Raw genomic sequence first — 23,867 nt, 5'->3', positions numbered from 1 at the left:
ATTTGACAAAAACCCAAAAAAAAAAGATATTAGGGACTTCATTAATAAGTCCAAGTCTAATTATTCAAAAGATCGAAGAATAGATGTACAGCTAATCATGCTCATGTCGTTGCTTGCTATGCTAGGAGAAATAAGTTTACTGGTTGTATACCCAATGATTCACCATTAGAACTTCAAAATTAGTAATCCAGTATTTTCATCTATGCATGAGAAGATCACAATATCTAAAGGCAAAGGTAAATGTAATGCAATAATCCCATCCAGGGAAAGTCACAATCTGTTATTTCAACCACCACAATGCATCAAAAAGAAAAACTACTCAGTCCTGCATATTAAAAAGAACATTCACTTTCTATTCAAAATTTCACAGGGGAGAGAGAGAGAGAGAGAGAGGACCCCTACTGAATTACTAGAACTATTCACATTACATTAATCGAAATGGTCAATTTAATCATTAAAAGAATTATTATAATTGCTTTCCTCTTGTAAGACTAAAATAAATTAAATAAACCACTTCAACCACAGTAATCCCCACCCATTCATAACATTATTTCCCTACCTACATTTAGAGTGGAGTACTAAAACCACATCCAAATAACCAGAGCCATCAAGAGTAAAATTTTGTCCCCTCAACATATACTATATATCTTTCAAGAAGGACCATGTCCCTTGTATGGTTGTCTACCTCTCCTTTTGTCCAAACACTTTCTCACTAAATCCATTTTTCTGGGAATATTTCTCCACATTATTATGCAGATTTTTTGTGTGGTGAGTAACTAAAATCAACAACTTGGCACCACAAAGTATTGCTTTCTTATTCCAAAACCAAGGTGAGGTGTGGAAGAAAGAAAGAAACTGGAAATGGTAGTTCCATGCAATATGTTATTAGCAATGAGCGACAGAAAGAAGACTTGTTGATGAGCTTGGCACCAAATTCAAATTCAAACCCACTTTGCTTGAAGAATTTAGAGAAATCTTCAAAACCCCAGGAAGAAAGGCAATAGATAACATTTCATACCCGTTGAATATCCCATTTTGTGTACATGAGAACTCTCTCTGTTTAGCTTATTCTTCACTTTCCCAAATTAAAAACTGTTAACTTCACACCAACACACAATGAAATCACCAAGTATTCAGGAAGAGACAGAAATCATTCAGGGAGGCACTAAGACAACGAAATCAGCAAGCATTCAAGAAAAATTAACACAAAAACCCTATAATCGACACCTTCAAAATAAACAAGCCCTAAAACCATACCTTCGAAGCATTCTTTTCAAGCTATAAGAAGAAAGCACCAAAAATGAACGAAGGACCAAATGATTCAGATCTTCAATGGTGTTAGGCCTGAAACAACAACAGATCTAGGGTGAGACCGAGATAGCTAGAGAGAAAGAGAGAGAGAGAGAGAGAGAGAGAGAGGAAGCTTACCGTCACTGTTTGCGAGTGAGAGATGTGCGGGAGAGTCTCGATCGGCAAATAATTGAAGGACAGTGACGATCGGGTAGAGCAGGGAAAGTGAACTTGAGTCGCGATATTTTGGAACCCAGTAGAATCCATTTTTTAGTCAAGATATAAATACCTGAGTCCCGAACCCTGGATTCATTTTAGAATTCGCCCCTTAGGGTGAATTCTAATGGATTCTAAAATTACATAATAAAATGGATTTTAGTGAATTCTTAGAATCCAATACGGAACCGTGTTCCGAGTAACCAAAGACGAAAAAAATGGCGGAATCCAGATCCTATCGAATCCGTCTCCGAAGAAACCCTCAACTAAACATGACCTAAGGCTTCTATCTTATGCTGAAGATCATCTTCTTACAAGCACATACAGAAAGCGAATATTAATTCTATATTGAATAGAATTCTAACATCTTTCACAAATACATGGCATTTGATATAGGGCTTTATGGTTTGAAGTATAAAATGTATCCCATCTTTCTTCTTGCACTTGATTATAAGAGCTGTTGGTTTTTTGCAAATCCCACCATTTCTTTAACTGTTACAATAAAAGTGTTAAGTATGACATGGGAGGGGGTTTTCTAAACGGACAGCTTGGTAAGAGATCTCCAAGTAGCACCTAAATATTATCTTTAGGCAAAATGTCTCTGAAAACATTGATAAGGATAAGCAACACGATCATGTCCATCCAACGGTTGAAAGTACGACCGTGCATCATTCATGGCCATGTATGGAAACTCTCCCCCTTATCTTTATGTATTGTAGTTCAAAATTTATGGATCTTCTTCTTCATGTCAACAGCTTTTGGTCTCATAAATTTCAGCCAAATTCCATTTTCTCATGTGGAGATGTAGTGGTTTTTAAAAATTGATTGAAGAATATTAGACTTTAGAGTTTTAAGGTAACTTTTGTTTAACCATTGAAAATTATTGGCGAGATTAGTGCAATAGAATCCTCCTCCGATATGGTAGGAAATCAGATAGAATCCTTCTCTGATGAGGCGCTTATATGTGTTAGCCACAATCACGGCTCAACAGCCAGTACCCACTGTGTACACGCTATTTGTGCTTATCTTATCAACTGTATAATGCTCTATTTAAAGATAATACACCCTCCTCAAGATGCTAAGTTAGGATGAGGGATTTCACCCATGGAGTAGGCTTCCAAACCTAGGAAGACCGAACTACCTTATCTTCTTCGTCTCTTTTATCTGTCTCTTCTCTTCCCTTTCTCTGTGTGAATGAATGATAATCAGAACATGGTATCAGATGGATCATTTGTAGATCATTCTCACTGAGATCGGTAGTTTCTTGCTGAGCCTATCTTTGTCGTTCAACAGCTAAGTTCCTCTATCTTTATTTCATGTTTTTTTTTTTTTTTTTTTTTTTTTTTGTCATAGATAGCTCTACTGCTTCATCTGAAACAAATAAGTCCTTCTTTGAAGGCAATAATTGTCTCACTTCTATCACTCTTACTGGCCGGAATTACCTTCCATGGGCTTGTGCTATAACGATCGCCCTTGGAGGTCGTTCAAAGTTGGGTTATGTTAATGGCAAAATCACAGCACCTGATCCAGAGGACCCCAAGTTTGCTGAATGAGAGAGTAATGATAATCTTGTAATGAACTAGCTATTCAACTCCATGGAATCCCAAGTATACAAAATATTTAAGTACTCTAAAACGTCTAAGGTACTATGGGATTCCCTGAAGGACATGTACGGACAAGCCTAGAATGCTTCTCGTGTTTTTGAGTTACAATAACAAATTTCTCATATGGAACAAGCCTCTGGACAATCATTCACAAATCATCTTGGCAATCTCAAAAGAAAATGGGATGAATTGAGGCAATATCATCCTCTTGCTACTACTGTTGAGGTCTATGCAGAACGTGAGGGACAAGATCGTATCTTCCAATTGTTATCAAGTTTGCGACTTGAATATGAAGATTTAAGGCGACAAATTCTCATGAGCAGCACCTTGGCCCCCCTTCTTGTCTGTCTGTACTATTATTTAGCGTGAGAAAACACGTCGGCATGTGATGAATTCCAATTCTAAAGCAAGAAATGATGTGCCTGAAAATTTTGTTCATTCCGCTAATCTTGGTCTCTCGCAAGGTACTTGCTCCTCTTCTTCCCGTGGGCGTGGTGGGAAGAAAGGTAGTGGTTCTTCTCGTTACCACCGTTATCATTGCACCCAAGATGGCCATATGAAGGATCGCTATTGGGCGCTCCACCCTCATCTTCGTCCTAACAAAGAAAAAGGACCTGAAACTAAAGTGGGAACCGAAGCCAATGCTGCCTCCCACACTGTGTCACGTGAACTGCAGACATCTCTTTGCCAACTGGCTATGCAGTTACAGAATTTATTAAAGACCAATAGTGGATCAATTGTTGATTCCACTCCTTCAGCTTCTGAATCTGGTAATGCCTTTGCCTTTACTACATTATCTAAAGATTTTTTTTATAATTGACTCTGGAGCTAGTCATCATATGTGCTACACTCCACATGCTTTAACTCAAGTAAATACTAACCCTGGCCACTCTCCTATTACTATGGCAAACGGTACTCATGTTTCGGTCCATGGCTTGGGTAAGATTAATTTGTTGTCTAAGGCTTCAGATGGTATATTGGTTCCTGCATTATCCTCTAATTTGTTATTTGTTAGCCAGTTAACCAAGGAATTAAACTGTGATGTTATTTTTTCGTCCAACAAGGTAACCTTTCAGGAGAGGGTTTGAAAGAAGAAGATTGGTGAAGGTCATTGTCAAAATGGATTATATGTCCTTGACTTTCCAGATACTGCTTTTGTTGCAAGAAAAACCAAAGATATGGAGGCAAAACTCTGGCATTGGCGATTGGGACATCCGTTCAACCGGGTGTTGCACATCTTACATCCTTCCTTTTCTCTTTCTGATAATAATTGTGAGACCTGTCATTATTCTAAACAACACCCGTCACCTTTTTCTCACAGTACGACTATTTCTACAAAGTTATTTGGTTTAATACACTGATGTTTGGGGGAGAGCTCCAATAGACTCTAAAAATGGTTTTAAGTATTTTATAATGTTTATTGATGATAAAACTCGTACTACATGGTTGTATTTGTTGATCTCAAAGAGTGAAGTATTATCTATTTTTCAAGAATTTTGTCATATGGTGTGAACTCAGTATAATGCCCATATTCAGGTCCTTCATACTGACAATGGAACTGAATACACCAATGGTCCCTTCCAGGCCTTTCTGAAAACCCATGGTATTCTCCACCAAACCTCTTGTGTTGGAACTCCCCAACAAAATGGGGTAGCTGAAAGGAAAAATCGCCACCTCCTTGAAGTGACTCGGGCGCTTCTGTTCCATGCCAATGCACCTAAGACTTACTGGTCTGATGCGGTGCTCACTAGCTGTTACTTGATCAACAGACTTCCTAGTAATGTTCTCAATTTTAAGATTCCCATGGAAGAACTTCGTCGCAAGGTCAATATTTCTCATCTCCGGGTCTTTGGCAGTGTGTATTATGTACACTTACAAACCAGGGGGAAATTGGACCCTCGTGCTCGTAAATGCATGTTTTTATGATACTTTTCCCTTAAAAAGGGTTATAAATGCTATGATCCCAGTGTTCGAAAGGTAATCATCTCCTATGATGTTCAATTTGATGAAAATTAATTGTTTTTTTCTGGCAGGGATTCAATTCAAAGGGAGAACAATGGTGATTATGACTATGAGGAATTTACCTCTCTACCTTTGCCTATTGCACTGGATCAACTTGATGATGCTATTGTTGGCAGTGGAAATATGGATTAGCCAGTTGATGAGAACACTCATGAGCCCATAGATGGGAACACTCATGAGGTCATCAATGAAAATGAGGAGGCTATATCAGCTGCTCCTGCTCCTGCCCCAATCATACCTGTTCGGAGGTCATCTTGGGTCTCATGACCATTTGTTAGTCTAAGTGATTTTTCAACCTATTATGCTGCTACTTATCCAATACAATCACACCTTTGGTATGACAATATAGCGCCTGAATTCAATGCTTTGCTAACCATGATTGATGCCTTTACAGAATCGAATAGCTTTGCTGAAGCTAAGACCTCGTCAGTATGGCTTGAGGCTATAAATGAAGAGTTCAAAGCTCTTGATAAAAATCATACATGGGACATAGTTTCTCTCCCTAAGGGAAAGCGCTCTGTAGGGTGTCAATGGGTCTATAAAATCAAGCATAAAAGTGAAGGGTCTATCGAAAGGTAGGCCAACTCAGTTGCCATAGGTTACACCCAAACTTATGGGGTTGACTATAAGGGAACGTTTGCCCATGTTGTTAAAATGAACATTGTTCGTGTTCTGTTATCTGTGGCTGTTAATTATAGTTAGTCATTATTCCAAATGGATGTTAAAAATGCGTTCCTACAATGAGATCTTGAAGAAGAAGTATACATGGATATTCCTTCTAGACATATCCTCGAAAATCAAGTTGGAAAAGTTTGTAAGCTCACTAAGACTATCTATGGCCTTAAACAATCACCACGTGTTTGGTACAGGAAGTTGAGTTCAGCCCTTATAACTGAAGGATTTAAAAAGGGAGAATTAGATTCTTCCTTGTTTATCAAGAGGAATGATAAAGGAATTGTTGTTGTTCTTGTTTATGTGGATGACATTGTCATCACAGGTAGTAACCTTCAAGAAATAGCTAAGCTCAAAGGGTATTTGACTGAAAAATTGTATATCAAGGATTTGGGGAGACTTCGCTATTTTCTTGGTATTGAAATCGCAAGATCTAGTAAAGGGTTGTTTATGTCCCAAAGAAAATATGACTTAGATTTGTTGGAAGAAACTGGGAAACTTGGAGCTAAACTAGTTGATTCCCCTATGGATTATAATAGTAAATTTGGCAGCAAGGATAACCCTTTGTCTGATCGTGGTCAGTTCCAAAGGTTAGTGGGACGGTTGATCTACTTGACTATTGATAGACCCGACATCACATATGCTGTCAGCTATGTAAGTCAATTTACATATTCTCCCACTGAGGGACACATGGATCTTGTCAATCGTATCTTACAATATCTGAAATCTTGTCATGGAAGAAAATTTACCACCGGTTTTTGCACATTTGTTGGGGGTAATCTGGTTACTTGGAGAAGTAAAAAACAAAGTGTTGTTGCTCGCTCAAGTACCGAAGCAGAATACAGAGCAATGACATCTACTACTAGTGAGCTGGTCTAGTTGAGATTGTTAATTCAAGAACTTGGCCTTGATGTTTCTCATGCTCCCATGAAGTTGTTTTGCGATAATTAGGCAGCCATACATATTGCTTCAAATCCAGTGTTCTATGAAAGAACCAAACACAGAAGTTAACTGTCACTTTGTTCGTGAAAAGGTTCAAGATAAAATCATTGAGACAACATATGTTTCAAGCAAGAATCAAACTGCAAATATGTTTACTAAAGCTCTATCCAGAGAGATCTTTCGCGACATGTTGTCCAAGTTGACCTTAGAAGATATCTTCGCCCCAACTTAGAGGGGGGAGTGTTGGCGACCTTAGTGCAATAGAATCCTCCTCCAATATGGTAGGAAATTAGATAAATTCCTTCTCTGATAAGGCGCTTATATGTGTTAGCCACAATCACAGCTCTGCAGCCTATACCCACCGTGTACACGCTATTTGTGCTTATCTTATCAACTGTGTAATGCTCTATTCAAAGCTAATGCACCCTCCTCAAGATGCTAAGTTGAGATGAGGGATTTCAACCGTAGAGTAGGCTTCCAAACCTAGGAAGACCGAACCACGTTATCTTCTTTGTAGCTTTTGTGTTTCTCTTCTCTTCCCTTTCTCTGTGTGAATGAATGATAATCAGAACAAAAATAAAAAGGTAATATTCCTAAGTTCAGGAGAGGGATAGGCATATTCTCAGTGTGTGGTAAACTAAAAGGCAGTATCAATGAGGGCACGGGACGAGGCATTATATAGGAGGAGCATATTAGTCATTTCAAAGGGGTTGGAAGACAAAGATAGACACAATGTGTAGCTTACAGTACACCGGTGGTGTATCCAACCTTTTCCCAATTCCTAATATGGTAGGCATTATAGTGAACTAAGATGGTACCCAAAACCTTGATCTGTGGTTAATCCAAAGTAGTGCTTCACATCCAATGAAACCTGAGATCCATGATCCCAAGTCCCTGGCCCATGAACTTCGACAAGGTCCTCTCAGATTGCCAAACAGCCCCTCCCCCAAAATGATAATTGCTTTCATTTCTTTAGGTGCTTCCTTCCCTTTCTCCCACCCCCCAACCTATTGATGGTTGGCCTCGTCGAGCTTCCTAAAGCTCTCCTTGTTTTCAGCAATTTGCGGAATGGTCCTTCCTATGAGTCTTGTTGCCACCCTTGACACAGTAGGAAGTATGGTGGCTAGATCTCGTTCTAGCACTCACGACCCTCGAATCCTCAATGTAACGAAAACCCTAATTCTGACTAAGAAGAAGAGAACAAACTGATTTGATTCAAAACTTCAAGATAATTTTATTTCGTTGAAACGACTCTTATATAAGAAGGTCGAATTACAAAAGAAAAGGAAACCTAAATATAAACTAGGAAACAAAATAATATAAAAATAAAATAAAATAAGAAACTAATATCCTGAAATCATGCACAAAACTATGGAGGCTGCGTACATCCCTTAGGGATACGAATTTAGCTTTGAAACGTCTTTCCATTACAAGCCAAAATTTGCATGATAATTACTATAATTTTTATAAATATTTTGTGTCCCTACAAACCGTGTATCAGTAAGACTAAAAACCAATATGTATTGGAACGATACAAGATTGATACTGATTGGCAATATAGGCCATGCCGAGAAGAGGAAGAGATGAAAAAACCCAACAATAACAAAAACAACAAAACGCTTAATTTAAAGGCTTTAAAATAAGTGATGACATCGAGTAGAGAACCCAAGCTAGTAAGGCAGCTGTCATTGTAGTCTTTGCAGGCATCTTTCCTCCATCCTTCCTCAAAACCATAGCTTCATAAATTGGCCAACAATTTACCACCACAAAACTAGATATGAACAACTGCACAAATACTTCCCCTAAGTTCCCATATCTAAAAACTCCTACTAGTCCCTTTAGAAATGAAATCAAGTTGATTATGGCAGCTGTTGTTAGTGGTACAAACAAGGGTGATGCAACTCCAAACTCGAAAATACCTTGCTCATATCGCTTGCTTTGTTCTTCGTCAATGACTTTGCTGGTCACATTGAATCCAAATGTAGAGATGCCAATTGATTTAAGAAAGTAAGCAAAGGATCCAAATAGGTAAGATGAGATTGCCCTTATCATCCACATTCTTTGATCGTTCCACCACCTTTGCATTGTTCCTCCTTCTAATAAGGAATCTAGTAGATCTTGTGCATAGGCTCCAAAGAAAGGGAACATATATAGATAGAACCAAGTGTTTGATACCTGTTCATTAGGTTTGTCATCCTCTTATCATGAAAATTCTTGATCAATATGTCTAAAATTATGGGAAAATTTGGTTGTAACTATAATTGGTGAAAAAAGTTTGTTAATTTTTTTTGGTGGGGCCTTTTAGTATAAAACACTTGCATTACATACCTCTGGAAACATGGAGACACCATTGATGAGAGAAAGCTGTGGAACAAAGGCATAGAATGTGACCGGAAAGAACCAAATGGGCAAAAATGAATAATAAGCATAGGAAAGGCCCATTAGTAAGCCCATCGATGGAATACCAAAGGTAATTGCGTTGTACTTGGAGAAGACCACCTCTAATAAGCCCACAGACCACCTCTTGACCTGGCCTAGCACATCACTGAGGCTGATGGGTACATCCCCAAGGAAGGCTGCTCTTTCAGGATTGCAAAACACTGATTTCCAGCCCTCACATTGCAGCTGATAACCCGTTAAGTAGTCCTCAACCAAGGATCCGTATCTGAACCCCATCTGCGCATTTTAGAAGAACAAACTCATTACCTTTAGATTGTGAGATCCACATGTCATGGACGGTGTGAGATTTAAGGAGAAAATACCCATGTGGGGAGAGGATCCTAACTCGAATAACCATACCTTCATGCCCCAATTGGTTTGATTCTCGTAGTTGCAACTTGCCACATGGTGAGCCAATGTTAAAACTGTTTCAGACCGAACCGGCTTGTTCACGACATGATCCGGGTGTAATTCTTGGATCTCAGGGGATAATAGCGATGATGGCGGTCCAAAAAAAGATCGTCGATGGAAAAAACATCCTGTGCCAGCATAATTAGGACCGGCTAGCCCATCCATTCCTTGTGGATTAATTTGGAAGAAACGCTTTATTTCACCAACGTAGATATCATGCTTGTTGATCCCAACGAAGAGCTGGGGGAATTGAACATAAGCTAGTTTTGACCTGAGTCCAGAATCCGAGAGTTAGCATAGCACCCGAAGAGGAGTTTTCGGATCATTTGAGTACATATCACAGTCTAAGGTTAGAATAACTGGTGCATTTGTCATGGCAGCTGACACACGAAGCTTCAACACACACAGTAATTAGTAATTAAAATGAAGGAAGAAAGTTCTCCATTGGGGAGCGTATTGCCCATGCTCAGATACAGAGGGTGAAATGACCACCCTGGCCCCCAAGAAAGGCAGAAATCCAACCCTCCATAATGCCAATGTGAACGCTCTCATTGGCCCTGCACGCATAGTGCTATGCTCCCCCACAGAGAACACTGACCCTAAAATAATGAATTATAAATATTTCCTTTCATGCCAAGGTTCTGAGAGTTCAGATCTGTCCCTAAAATAATGAATTATAAATATTTCCTCCATGGGGTGTGGGACCCCGCCTCTAGGGTGTGGGACCCACACCCCATGGAGGGGTCAAATCTGTCCCCCCCCCCCTTCCCCATGTGGGTAGCTGATCCGGATTCAGGTTCTAATTCGGGTTTGGTCTGGGTAGAGCTATCCCAACCGACCTGAACCAATCCTGACGTCCTACAAATTTTGATTATGAAGATAAAAAAGGATATCCATTAAAAGTTGCTTACAAGGGCATTTAGGGCACCAGCTTTAAAATGGTGTGGAGAGGCCTTGCTCTTCTGTCTGGAAACATAAACAAGGTTTGGCATTTCATGGCCCGTGATGTCCTTTTCTCTTCCATTCTCCATCAAAACCTGCATTTGAATTGTCAAGTAAGAACCTAATAATTAAGCTTGCATTTACCACTGACCCCACAACATAGGATCCCTCTAAGACGAACCTGAATCACTGTCGGATGATCATGACGGGTAAATCCAGCCGTCCATTTGTCGAAGGTGTCACGCTCAGGTACACTGGCAATGTACTCATTCGGAACACGCCCTCTATCCATTGCACTCTCAACCTTAGCTTTCATGGTTTCATATATCATCTGCAACATTTTGTAACAACAAAGAAGCAATAATTCAATAACTATAAATACAGTAAGTAATACACCATAAATTTTAGTTATATTGTATTATATAGTTAGGAAATTCTTTTCCTTTGGTAAGAAGTTTAACAAGTTTATGATAGATTGAAATGAAGAATTCAAATGCAGTCCATTTGGGAAAAAAACAAAGGACAATTAGAAGAAGGTGTCAAGTTCTAAGTACACCTACTGCTCGAGATGACATTACATTCTAATCTTTTTAATTCATTGAAAAAAGGAAAAGAAAAACTGTGACAAACTTAGAATACCCCTTACAAAAACAAAAAAGGTTAAGAATTCCCATGACATCAATGTAGGACATCACACTAATAGGCATTTGGGAACAGGGTTTTAGTAATCGATATCGGGCTTAGCTGATACCGATACCAATTTGGATCGTGGATCTTTTTCTTAAAAATGAGGAAGGGAAGTTTTCATGTATAGATGCATGAGAGGGGTGAAGATTAAGATGCGTTGATTGGGAGTTCGAGTCCTCTGCACGTACCAACAGGTGAACGTTCATTTGAGAGCCAACCACCTGTCCTAGTTTTGCCATTTACAAGGGGAGGAGAGGTTTCTATGGAAACAAAATTAAAATGTAATTGACTCGAAGATGTATGTTCGCCTATTGGTACGTACAAATGATCCATTCTCTTGATTGGTGGGTGGTTGTCTTTGCGACTCCTTTATTGTGAGAAGAGGGACAAGACCACGCACATAACCTTTTGCAAAAAAAATAAATATTTTCTATTTCTTTGGCGTTTGGGTCGATTTTGTTTTTCATTAAAGGCATATGTGGCATAATGGACAATGTGTTGGGCCTAGCGCAACATTGGCACCACCATCATGGGCCGGGTTCTGTGAGCCATATGGAATGTTGATGTGGTCATCTATAAGAGCCGGATAAAGAAGGGTTCCCCTTATTAGAGACTCTTAGATTTGTGGAGAACCGGAAAATTATGCTCTCATTGTTTACAAATGGATGAAATAAAATTGATCCTTTGTGTGGGACCAAGGTTTTTGTAATTGGTATCGATCTCGATCGATATTGATTCGGATCAATTTCTTTTACCTCTGTCTATACTGATCCAATGATACGAGATCAATTAAAAATTATATCAGTCTCCACTCTCCTCCAATATTGATACGAATCAACCGATCTGATTGATCCGATTCTGATAACTCAAACCAACCTACTTGAATCTCAGGTTTAACCACACAATTTGGATCGTCTATGGTGCAGCTGCCCGTAGCGGTCTGTACGGTATAGAATGGGTTGCCCATGTAATGATCGCATTACCCTTGCTCAAGTAAGGTGTTTGGGTAAGGGTACGACGGTCTTTGCATGTGCGGCTCAGTCTGCACCCCTCAAACCGCTACAGGCAGCGCACTGTAGAGGATCTGGATCCTTGACCACAAGAGATATGTTTTTGATGAGAAGAACTTTTTCGACCGTTTACCAAAAAAAAAAAAAAAAACTTTTTCGGCTCTTTTCCAGGAACTAATAATAAGTAAACTAAGAATTCTCTCCATTCCCAATGATATATGCTTTTGTCAGAGACAGCGACTAAGCGTAATACGTCCAAGATTCAACGCATACTCAAATAAGGAGTTTGAGTTATAAAGGGTATAGCCAAGAGATGGGAAGCACAAGCAAAAGCATCTCTCCCTTATCCTCTCCTCCTCCTCCCCCTCTTCACACTCTTGAGCCCTTTTGTCGCACGTATTTAAACTGTGCATTTGCCTTACTCTACATGTGTGTGGATTCAGATCCTCTACTGCCAAGCTACCCGGCAGGACCGTGCTGCCTAGACACGGCGAGACGTGCGACGATTGCCTCACCCCTGCCCGAGCATCTTGCCCGAGCATCTTGCCCGAGTGGGGGTAAGATGGTCATTGCATGCCTTACCATGTCTAGGCAGCATGGTCTTGCTGGGCAGCTAGGCAGTGCAGGATCCAAATTGCTCTTCTATCACCATTCACTCAAACTCCTCCAGTACTCCACCTCCTTCATCACCTTCTGCTTCTCCCTCACCTTTTTCTTTGTGATGTCGTTCTCGCCTTCATGTAGTTCACCACTCAATCCTTTCGGATGCATCCAGTCCACCGCCGGGAGTTCTTCGAAAACCTCCTTCACTTTGTGAAGAAAAGTGTTTTTCCGACGTTGGACATATTTATATGTACAACTGACCCATACAAAGAACCACCAATAAACATAGTTAACACTGTTCTATCTGTTATGGCTTATGATTACCCGGTGGAGAAAACATTGTCATAAATTATTTAACACCTTAAGTGATAAGAAATTCTCTCTAATATATAATATCTTTGTATATAATTTATACAAATATTTTGTTTCTGTCAACCCGTCAAAATGGAATCAAATCATACTAAATGACAAAAAAATAATATTATAAATTATTTAACATTTTAAATGATAAGAAAGTCTCTAATATATAAATATCATTGTATATAATTTATACTTTATACAAATATTCTGTTTGTATCAGCCAATCAAAATAGAATCAAACCATATTGAAGGAATTGGAGCGGACAGCGAATTAGAGGTGATAATTATTCAACATAGCCTATGAGTGGAGGAAAACTTTGTCATAAATTATTTAACACCTTAAGTGATAAGAAAATCTCTCTAATATATAATATCTTTGTATATAATTTATAATTTATACAAATATTCTGTTTCTGTCAACCCATCAAAATGAAATCAAACCATACTAAATGACAAAAAAATAATATTATAAATTATTTAACACTTTAAATAATAAGAAAATATCTTTGTATATAATTTATACAAATATTCTATTTCTGTCAGCCACCCAAAATGGAATAAAACCATATTAAATATTGAAAAAATACAAATAGTCGTCCTAAACCCATTATAATATGCAAGTTCAATTTAAATTGAAGAGAAAGTGGTAAAGAGAAACACATCAACGAGATCCAATAAAATAGTATCATACATAGAAGGACAAAGAGGGCATTATATGTTTAAAATTAACATAGAGTTAGACAAAAAAATGCTAGTGTATCCTACTCCAACGGTTCAAAAAACCTTTTTTTTCCCTTAATTCTTCATGTGTCTAAAGATTTGTGAGAAGGTTATCAAAACAAAAGGAAAAAAGAAAAAAACCAATTAACAAAAAAGGACAATCTGTTCAGTCAAAAATTTCCAACTTAAAATAGTTAAAAATAAGGGAAAACTACGTTTACCACCTCTGTAGTTTGAAAAAATTACATTGATCCCCCTTAAAATTACCCCTACCCCTTTCAAAGGGGAGGTGGATGTAATTTTGAGGAGGATCGGTGTAAAATTTTCAATTGCAGGGGTTTTTTTGTAATTTTCCCTCAAAATAAACAAAGATATATATAGCAATCAATTCAAACTTGACAATATAAAACATACACATGTGAATTGAACAACCTTGAACAGAAAGATTTCATTGATAAGCTTTTTAATTAAAGAGACTTTTAATAAGAAAATTGTGTTTCACAAGATAATTAAATTAAGAGTAAACTTCATGTAAACCCCCTGAACAGAAAGATATATATAGCAATTAAAATTGACAATATAAAACATACACATGTGAATTCAACAACCCTCAACAAAAAGATTTCATTGATACACTTTTAATTAAAGAGACTTTTAATAAGAAAATTGTGTTTCACAAGATAATTAAATTAAGAGTAAACTTCTTGTAAACCCCTTGAACAGAAACATATATAAAGCAATTAAAATTGACAATATAAAACATACACATGTGAATTCAAAAACCCTCAACAAAAAAATTTCATTGATACGCTTTTTAATTAAAGAGACTTTTAATAAGAAAATTGTGTTTCGCAAGATAATTAAATCAAGAGTAAACTTTTTGTAAACCCCCTGAACAGAAAGATATATATAGCAATCAAAGTTGACAATATAAAACATAAACATGAGAATTCAACAACCCTCAACAAAAAGATTTCATTGATACGCTTTTTAATTAAAGAGATTTTTAATAAGAAAATTGTGTTTCACAAGATAATTAAATTTTTTTTTTTGGTAAACCACAAGATAATTAAATTAAGAGTAAACTTCTTGGAAACCCCCTGAGCAGAAAGATATATATAGCAATCAAAGTTGACAATATAAAACATAAACATGTGAATTCAACAACCCTCAATAGAAAGATTTCATTGATACGCTTTTTAATTAAAGAGACTTTTAATAAGAAAATTGTGTTTCACAAGATAATTAAATTAAGAGTAAACGTCTTGTAAACCCCCTGAGGTTTGTTCACCTATCATGTAACCTCTAAATTATTTAAAACCTTACTTGCAGACCCAGATAATGGACGGACTACCCGTTTCGTTAGAGTCAACTAGTTAAATGATATGCCAGCAGACCATAAATCACTAAATGACAAAAATACCCTTATCACCGTTGAGGGTATACCTTTTCCTCTTTACTTTTCTTTATCCTCTGCTAGCACCGGTATACCATTTCCTTTCTCAGATTTCTCTGCTACAGAGAGATTCAGAGAAGGAGAAAGAGAAAAAAAAATTGGTTTTAGAAATTTCGGGTGTTCTTGTCGATGATTGTGAGCTAATGAAAAGGGGTTTGAAGCCAAGATTCATTCGCCAGAACCGAACGGAAGAGTTCATCGATTTGGAATCCAACACTCGTTTGATTTGAACTTCGGGTGTGAGAACCCCTTTCCCTGGGTGAATCGGACACTAGGTTCCCCAGCCCCATTCGGCTTCCCCATCGTGAGCAGTAAGCCAGAAATCCCTTCGCACTCAGAGAGAGAGAGTTAAGACGAAATGTTGAAAGTAGAGAACTTTACTTACCTTTACTTTTAATTCTCTTGAGAATTCATGGAGTCTCAATCATGAGAGAGAGAGAGAGAGAGAGAGATGAAAACATGGGATGTCATCCCCCATGACTTTTCTCTTTTGCAATCAATCTCTCTCTCCAGTGTCAGGGTCGTAGACATGAAGGTGACCCCTCTTTCAAGAAAGAAAAAAAATATTGAGCTTCGGTGATGTATGGTTCCAAAGACATACAAACACAGTAAGCGATGAGTTTCAAAATTTGTTCTATCATTATGACTTTGTGTTCATCAAGACCATTCCATGAATGAAACGGATTTCATTTTCAGGTAAAAATCAGATCTGACTCTTGTAACGCCAAGCTCTGTTGCAGGTTTCCCGATTGAGATCCCAGCTTGCTGTTTGCAAGAACTACTACCTGGGTTTAATAGGGCTTGGGATTGCGACTATGCATCTGAAATTTCAGGCCAAACAGAGACCTGTCGTGGGAGTTCTCTCGATCTGAGTTGTTCTCCTTTTCGCTGGGTGTTGTTCGTGACTGAAGGTTGAAGAAGAAAGTCTCTTTCCTCGATTCTTAACCCCTTTACTTTATTCTTTAGTTTTCCCATTATGCCCTCTCCTTTGATTCTTAGCCTTTCATTAAAAAAAGGTAGAATTGTCTTTTAAAATAGCCTTTGTACTTTATTAAAGATGTACGAAGGCTATTTTGGTCTTTTAATTTGTTAAACTAACACCTAACTAACACCATGACGTTTATGGGTCTGTAAGTAAAGTTTTAAAAATCTTGGGATCTACATGAAATGTCAACAAACCTCAAGGGGTCTACAAGAAATTTACTCTTAAATTAATTAATTGTAAGGGTGAGTTTTGTCAATAATTTTGTTACCTTCATCTTCGCAGTCTCAGTGCAACTGTGGGTGGACCTAAAATAAGCATCAGGGCACCTCTCCTCTATCCTGTGCTCCCTACAGAAAGGCAACCAGTGGCTCGCGAACTTGGCAGCTTCCATGAAAGCAAACAGTGTCAGCTCTGAACCTCCATCATCTGAAACGTAAATTGAGAGTTTCTCCACCAGGTAATCATAAGCCATCACCGATAGAGCAGTGTTAACTACGTTTATTGGGGGTTCTTTGTATGGGTCAGCTGTACATATAAATATGTCCAACGCCGGAAAATCACTTTTCTTCATAAAACGAAGGAGGTTTTCCGGGAACTCCTGGCGGCGGGTTGGACGCATCCGGAAGGATTGAGTGGTGAACCACATAAAGGCAAGGACGGCATCAGAGAGAAGAAAGGTGAGGGAGAAGCAGAAGGTGATGAAGGAGGTGGAGTGGAGGAGTTTGAGTGAATGGTGATAGAAGAGTGTGGTTATGGCACACGTGTAGAGTAATGCAAATGCACGGTTTAAATACGTGCGACGAAAGGTCTGAAGAGTGTGAAGAGGAGGAGGAGGAGGAGCAGGAGAGGATAAGGGAGAGGAGCTTTTGCTTGTGCTTCCCATCTCTTGGCTATACCCTTCGTAACTCAAACTCCTTATTTATATGGATTTTTGTTTGACACACGTGTGTGTTGTGTGGATCTATTCATGTTGAACTGTTGCACACGTGTGAGAAGGGACCTATCCCAACTTGAGAGGATCTTGGTTCAGTTTCCTTTTAATATAGAAAAGTCTTGAAGAGACTGAAAAAGGATATATAGGTTTGAACAGTAAGTCAGGGAGTTCGATTCGATCTGATTGTGGAAAGTGATAAAGAAGGATGTGTTGGTTCTTTTTCGAAACCAATGGATTGATAAAAGGATCTTGCTGGTTCTGTTTGCCAAATTTCAAGGTTTTAATATAAGAGATGCCATTGAGTAAAGAATCCAAGCTAGTAAGGAAAATGTCACTATAGTCTTTGCGGACATCTTTCCTCCATCCTTTCTCAAAGCTATATAGCTTTATAAATTGGCTAGCAATTTACCATCACAAAACTAGATATGAACAACTGCACAAATACTTCCCCTAAGTTTCCATCTTTGAAAACTCCTGCTAATCCCTTTAGAAATGAGCTCAAGTTGATTATGGCAGTTGTTGTAAGTGGTACAAACAATGGTGATGCAACTTCGAACTCAAAAATACCTTGCTCATATCGCTTACTTTGTTTTTCATGGATCACTTTGCTGGTCACATTGAATCCAATTGTAGAGATGCCAATTGATTTAAGAAAGTAATCTATGGATCCCAATAGGTAAGGTGAGATTGCCCTTATCATCCACATTCTTTGATTGTTCCACCACTTTTGAATTGTTCCTCCTGTTAGTAAGAAATCTTGTAGATCTTGTGCATAGGCTACCAAGAAAAGGAACATGTACAGATAGAACCATGAGTGTGATAACTGTTCATCAGGTTCTCATTCTCTTTAGAGTGTATCATAAAAATTCTTGGCCTATATGTTTTCACTATATATATATATATATATTGGTAAGACTTATTTAGATAATTAAGCTAATAAAATTATGGGAAAATCTTGTAAGATGTGACCAAGGTTACTGGAAATAAATTCATAACCTTACTTTTTTTGCCATTCTAGTATAACGCTTTTGTTTTTCAATGAGTAAATCTTGTCATTTCACAATCGTACGAAAAAATGTGCAACTATTAATAACGACATAAATCATAAATCACTTTAAAATTATTTTGAAAATCATTTTTTACCCCTACTAATTAAATAAGTTTTGGGAATAAATAACGGGCAATCAAAAGTAGGTTACAACTTCTCACTTCACCATTTTGGTGACAACAAGATTAACCCTAAAATTAAATACTCTTTTTTTTAATTCAGCACATCCATACCTGTAAGGGTGGGCATCAACCCGGTTGGGCCCTTAACTTATCAATCCAGCCTTTTCCTTGGCTACCTTCTCTTTTTGTTTATATTGTTTATATGGTAGGCAAGGATTTGATTAGCTTAGACTAAGGGAATCTTATTCCCAATTAGCATAGATAAAGGAGACAATCTCCCCCCCCCCCCCAATAGCTTAGCCAAAGGAGAAATTCTCTCCAATATCTTTGTACAAATATTCCTTCTATCATTACATTCCAATCACTGGATTTTGAATATCAAATTCAAATTTTACAAAAATATTCTTGCATATTTTGTTATGGTAGTGGTGAAGGTGTTAATTGGTGGAAATTCTTGGGGTACTACTTCCCCCCCACCTCCTCCTTTTCCTATTTACTTTCTTTTTATCTAGGGTCTTATATCTTTGAATTTTTGGTTCCTTCTTCCATTATAATAAAAACTTTTATTATTGTTACTAATTCAAATTTAAAAAAATAAAAATAAAAAGAACCCAGACAAGTGATACTTGACTCTCCACCATAAATAATGCAGTTTTACATATTGATACTATAGACCATGCCTACATATACAATAGGAGAAGAAGAAGAGATGAGTACACCCAATTGCAGCAAATTAAAATGCCAAATTTCAAGGTTTTAATATAAGAGATGCCATTGAGTAAAGAATCCATGCTAGTAAGGCAGACGTCACTATAGTCTTTGCAGGCATCTTTCCTCCATCCTTTCTCAAAGCTATAGCTTCATAAATTGGCCAGCAATTTACCACCACAAAACTAGATATGAACAACTGCACAAATACTTCCCCTAAGTTTCCATCTTTGAAAAATCCTGCCTTTCCCTTTAGAAATGAGATCAAGTTTATTATGGCAGCTGTTGTTAGTGGTACAAACAATGGTGATGCAACTCCGAACTCGAAAATACCTTGCTCATATGGCTTACTTTGTTCTTCGTGGATCACTTTGCTGGTCACATTGAATCCAAATGTAGAGATGCCAATTGATTTAAGAAAGTAATCTATGGATCCCAATAGGTAAGGTGAGATTGCCCTTATCATCCACATTCTTTGATTGTTCCACCACTTTTGGATTGTTCCTCCTGCTAGTAAGAAATCTAGTAGATCTTGTGCATAGGCTACCAAGAAAAAGAACATGTACAGATAGAACCATGAGTCTGATAACTGTTCATCAGGTTCTCATTCTCTTTAGAGTTTATCATAAAAATTCTTGGCCTATATGTTTTCACTATATCTATATATATATATTGGTAAGACTTATTTATATAATTAAGCTAATAAAATTATGGGAAAATCTTGTAAGATGTGACCAAGGTTACTGGAAATAAAGTCGTAACCTTATTTTTTTGCCATTTTAGTATAACGTTTTTTTTTGCAATGAGTAAATCTTGTCATTTCACATTCGTACTAAAAAATGGGCAACTTTTAATAACGACATAAATCATAAATCACTTTAAAATTATTTTGAAAATCATTTTTTACCCCTACTAATTAAATAAGTTTTGAGAATAAGTAACGGGCAATCAAAAGTAGGTTACAACTTCTCACTTCACCATTTTGGTGACAACAAGATTAACCCTAAAATTATATACTCTTTTTTTTAACTCAGCACATTCATACCTGTAAGGGTGGGCATCAATCCGGTTGGGCCCTTAACTTGTCAATCCAGCCCTTTCCTTGGCTACCTTCTCTTTTTGTTTATATTATTTATATGGTAGGCAAAAATTTGATTAGCTTAGACTAAGGGAATCTTATTCCCAATTAGCATAGATAAAGGAGACAATCTCTCCCCCAATAGCTTAGTCAAAGGAGAAATTCTCTCCAATATCTTTGTACAAATATTCCTTCTATCAATACATTCCAATCACTGGATTTTGAATATCAAATTCAAATTTTACAAAAATGTTCTCACATATGTTCTTATGGTAGTGGTGAGGATGTTAATTGGTGGAAATTCTTGGGGTACTACTTCCCCCCCCCCTCCTCCTTTTCCTATTTTCTTTCTTTTTATCTAGGGTCTTAAATCTTTGAATTTTTGGTTCCTTCTTCCATTATAATAAAAACTTTTATTATTGTTACTAATTCAAATTTAAAAAAATAAAAATAACCCAGACAAGTGATACTTGACTCTCCACCATAAATAATGCAGTTTTACATATTGATACTATAGACCATGCCTACATATACAATAGGAGAAGAAGAAGAGATGAGTACACCCAACTGCAGCAAATTAAAATGCCAAATTTCAAGGTTTTAATATAAGAGATGCCATTGAGTAAAGAATCCATGCTAGTAAGGCAGACGTCACTATAGTCTTTGCAGGCATCTTTCCTCCATCCTTTCTCAAAGCTATAGCTTCATAAATTGGCCAGCAATTTACCACCACAAAACTAGATATGAACAACTGCATAAATACTTCCCCTAAGTTTCCATCTTTGAAAAATCCTGCTTTTCCCTTTAGAAATGAGATCAAGTTGATCATGGCAGCTGTTGTTGGTGGTACAAACAATGGTGATGCAACTCCGAACTCGAAAATACCTTGCTCATATCGCTTACTTTGTTCTTCGTGGATCACATTGCTGGTCACATTGATTCCAAATGTAGAGATGCCAATTGATTTAAGAAAGTAATCTATGGATCCCAATAGGTAAGGTGAGATTGCTCTTATCATCCATATTCTTTTATTGTTCCACCACTTTAGGATTGTTCCTCCTGCTAGTGAGAAATCTAGCAGATCTTGTGCATAGGCTCCCAAGAAAAGGAACATGTACAAATAGAACCATGAGTCTGATATCTGTTCATCAGGTTCTCATGGTAGCTGACACGCAAAGCTTCAACACACATAGGAATTAGTAATTAAAATGAATTATAATTGTTTTTTTTTTAAATTGGTAATATTAGCTGTCTCCTACTCTCCTTAGCATGGTTCGTAAATCGTAGTCCCGAAAAGCCCTATCTATGAGGTGTACGACAGTCTAGCCGGACTCCACTCGATGATCCAAGGAGCTTTGTAATCCCCCAACCAGGTGCTCTACACCTAACTGCCCATAGCAGCTTGTCCGACGTGACAGGGCTGCGTGCATAATGACCGCCTTGTCCCCGCTCGGGCAAGGCCCTGGGCAGGGGTTAAGACGATCATTGCGCACGCGGCCCAGTCTACATCTCAAAGGCTGCTACGGACAGCTGGGCCGTAGATGATCTGCATTGTATAAGTAAACTCTAAGTAAGGATTCTCTCCATTCCCCATTCCCCATTCCCCAATGAGATATGCTTTTGTCAGAGACGGCGACTGAAGCTTAATAGTCTAATATCTCCAAGATTCAATCCATGCTGATAGCCTGATACTAATCTTGTAATGCGTAAATGACAGAATTTGCCACTTGAAAAAAAAAACAATTAAAGTGTCATATAAAATGACCAAAAAAAAAAAAAATTAATGCTATAAATTATTTATCACTACAAAGCTATCAATAAGAAAATATATTTAGGCTAAAGTGTCGTGGTGCGTGCGTAAGAAAAGCATTGCAGAACGTTGTTTGATTTTAACCGTCCATTTAAGCAATTAAAATCTCAACCGTTGGACTTTTTTTATCTCAATTAACCGAGACTTCTTGTTACCGGTATGCCTTCTTTCCCGCTAACCTCTACAAAACCCTGTGACAATCTCTGCAAACCCTTGAAACCACAAAATCAAACCGGATTTGTAACTTCATGTACTCGTAAGAAACCATTGAGCAATTGCAACTTGGATCATGAGTTTTCAAAAGACATCATTGATGTTACAATTGTTGAGATGGCCAAGAAGATCATAGTTTCATTTCTGGAAGCCGCAGCTACAGGAGATTAAGATATGATCTCGCAAGTCTTCTTCAAGAAATTGGCTAAGGTTCTGACTTTTACTGGTTTTAACATGGATGAAAGTCTCATGCCAATAATTTATTTGGTTAGATACAAAGACCCAAGCTTTGAGAATAAAATGCATCTCAAGTCTCTCATTGTTAAGGAACAAAATGGATATTACTCAAAGGCTGAAGCTTCAGAATAGACTTGGAAATTGGAACGTCCCAATCCTTGCTATGATCATGATTAGAAACACACACCCATCATAAATAGACATGGGACCCATCATCTTCTTCTTTGTGCTTTGGCTTACTGTTTCCGTTCTCGTTAGTTCAGTAGTCACCGCAGATGGCCGAAGATACAGTGGACAGCTTGCAACCTATTCCAATGCTGTCGGACGGAGTTCGGTGTTCGGTACATGCTATTGATTTTTCAGAAAGGGGACTCTCACCCGCTGTCTCTAAGGATTTTGACCTTTACAAGCTTATGCCTTCCACCACATGCGTTGCCTCCTTTGACGATAGCAACATCGTTTTCAATCCCTCACTCCATCCCTTCTCTTGACAGCAAGAACTTCAAAGCATTTCTGGAACCTCTTACAATTCCACCCATAACTCCAATCTGGGCAGGGAAGCAATGTTGATGGGTGGTTTACATACAGTAAAACAAAAACTGAATCCGTATCACCGTAATAGCAAGTAACCATTGATTTCTATTCATATTCATTGGATGGTCGAGATTAATCTTATTCTAGATGTACGGTTATTATTAAAAAGATCGCAGAATGCACGTTCTGCTACCACTCACCCATATATTTAATATTATTTATAATTTATGCAAATATTCGATTTCTGTTAGCCCGTCAAAATGGAAACAAATTCCATTAAACACATAATATTTTTGTATATAATTTATGGGAGGGTTTTCAGAAGGAATGAGGGGTTAGAAAATGATATCATATGGCTCACATGGTCAGAATAAGAGAGAAGGATATAAAAGAATCCAAAGAAGGGCAATGTACCAATCTTTCTTCGTATATAATTTATAGAAAGTAGTTTTTTGTCCGAGAGTGTGGCTTATGTCAGTAGTCCCATGTGTCTATCTCTGTCCTTCAGAGATAGACTCATGGGACTGGCGTAGGCCACAGTTCCAGGACAAACTGATAGAGTTCTTTTTCCCACATCTTATACAGAGAAAATGTTCTCTGCACCGGGGATGGTTGCCCAACCCCCTAAATGGCTGGAATGACTGCCCCACCCCCCAATGTGTCTGGGTGCAACTTGTGCCCCGTACACGACGATGCAGGAAACATCACCCTTTTATACAAATATTCTATTTCTGTTAGCCCAAAATGGACTCAAACCACATTAAATATTAAAAAAAAGTAAAATGGTAATCGTGAACCTATTCTAATATGCAACTTCCATTGAA

General features: G+C 37.8%; 1 protein-coding gene and 1 pseudogene across 1 annotated transcript; both read right to left on the bottom strand.

Moving 5' to 3' along the window:
* Positions 1-8,366: 8,366 nt before the first annotated feature.
* LOC122646159 lies at positions 8,367-17,242 on the bottom strand (annotated as a pseudogene).
* Positions 17,243-20,841: 3,599 nt separating this feature from the next.
* Positions 20,842-21,363, bottom strand: LOC122646158 (cellulose synthase-like protein G3). Its single transcript, XM_043839652.1, has one exon. It carries the CDS (start codon positions 21,361-21,363, stop codon positions 20,842-20,844), a length of 522 nt encoding a protein of 173 aa, XP_043695587.1.
* Between the last annotated feature and the right edge of the window lie 2,504 nt (positions 21,364-23,867).

The sequence above is a fragment of the Telopea speciosissima genome, chromosome 11, assembly GCF_018873765.1.
Source record: "Telopea speciosissima isolate NSW1024214 ecotype Mountain lineage chromosome 11, Tspe_v1, whole genome shotgun sequence".
Classification (NCBI taxonomy): Eukaryota; Viridiplantae; Streptophyta; class Magnoliopsida; order Proteales; family Proteaceae; genus Telopea; species Telopea speciosissima.
This window is presented reverse-complemented; position numbering and strand designations above follow the sequence as displayed.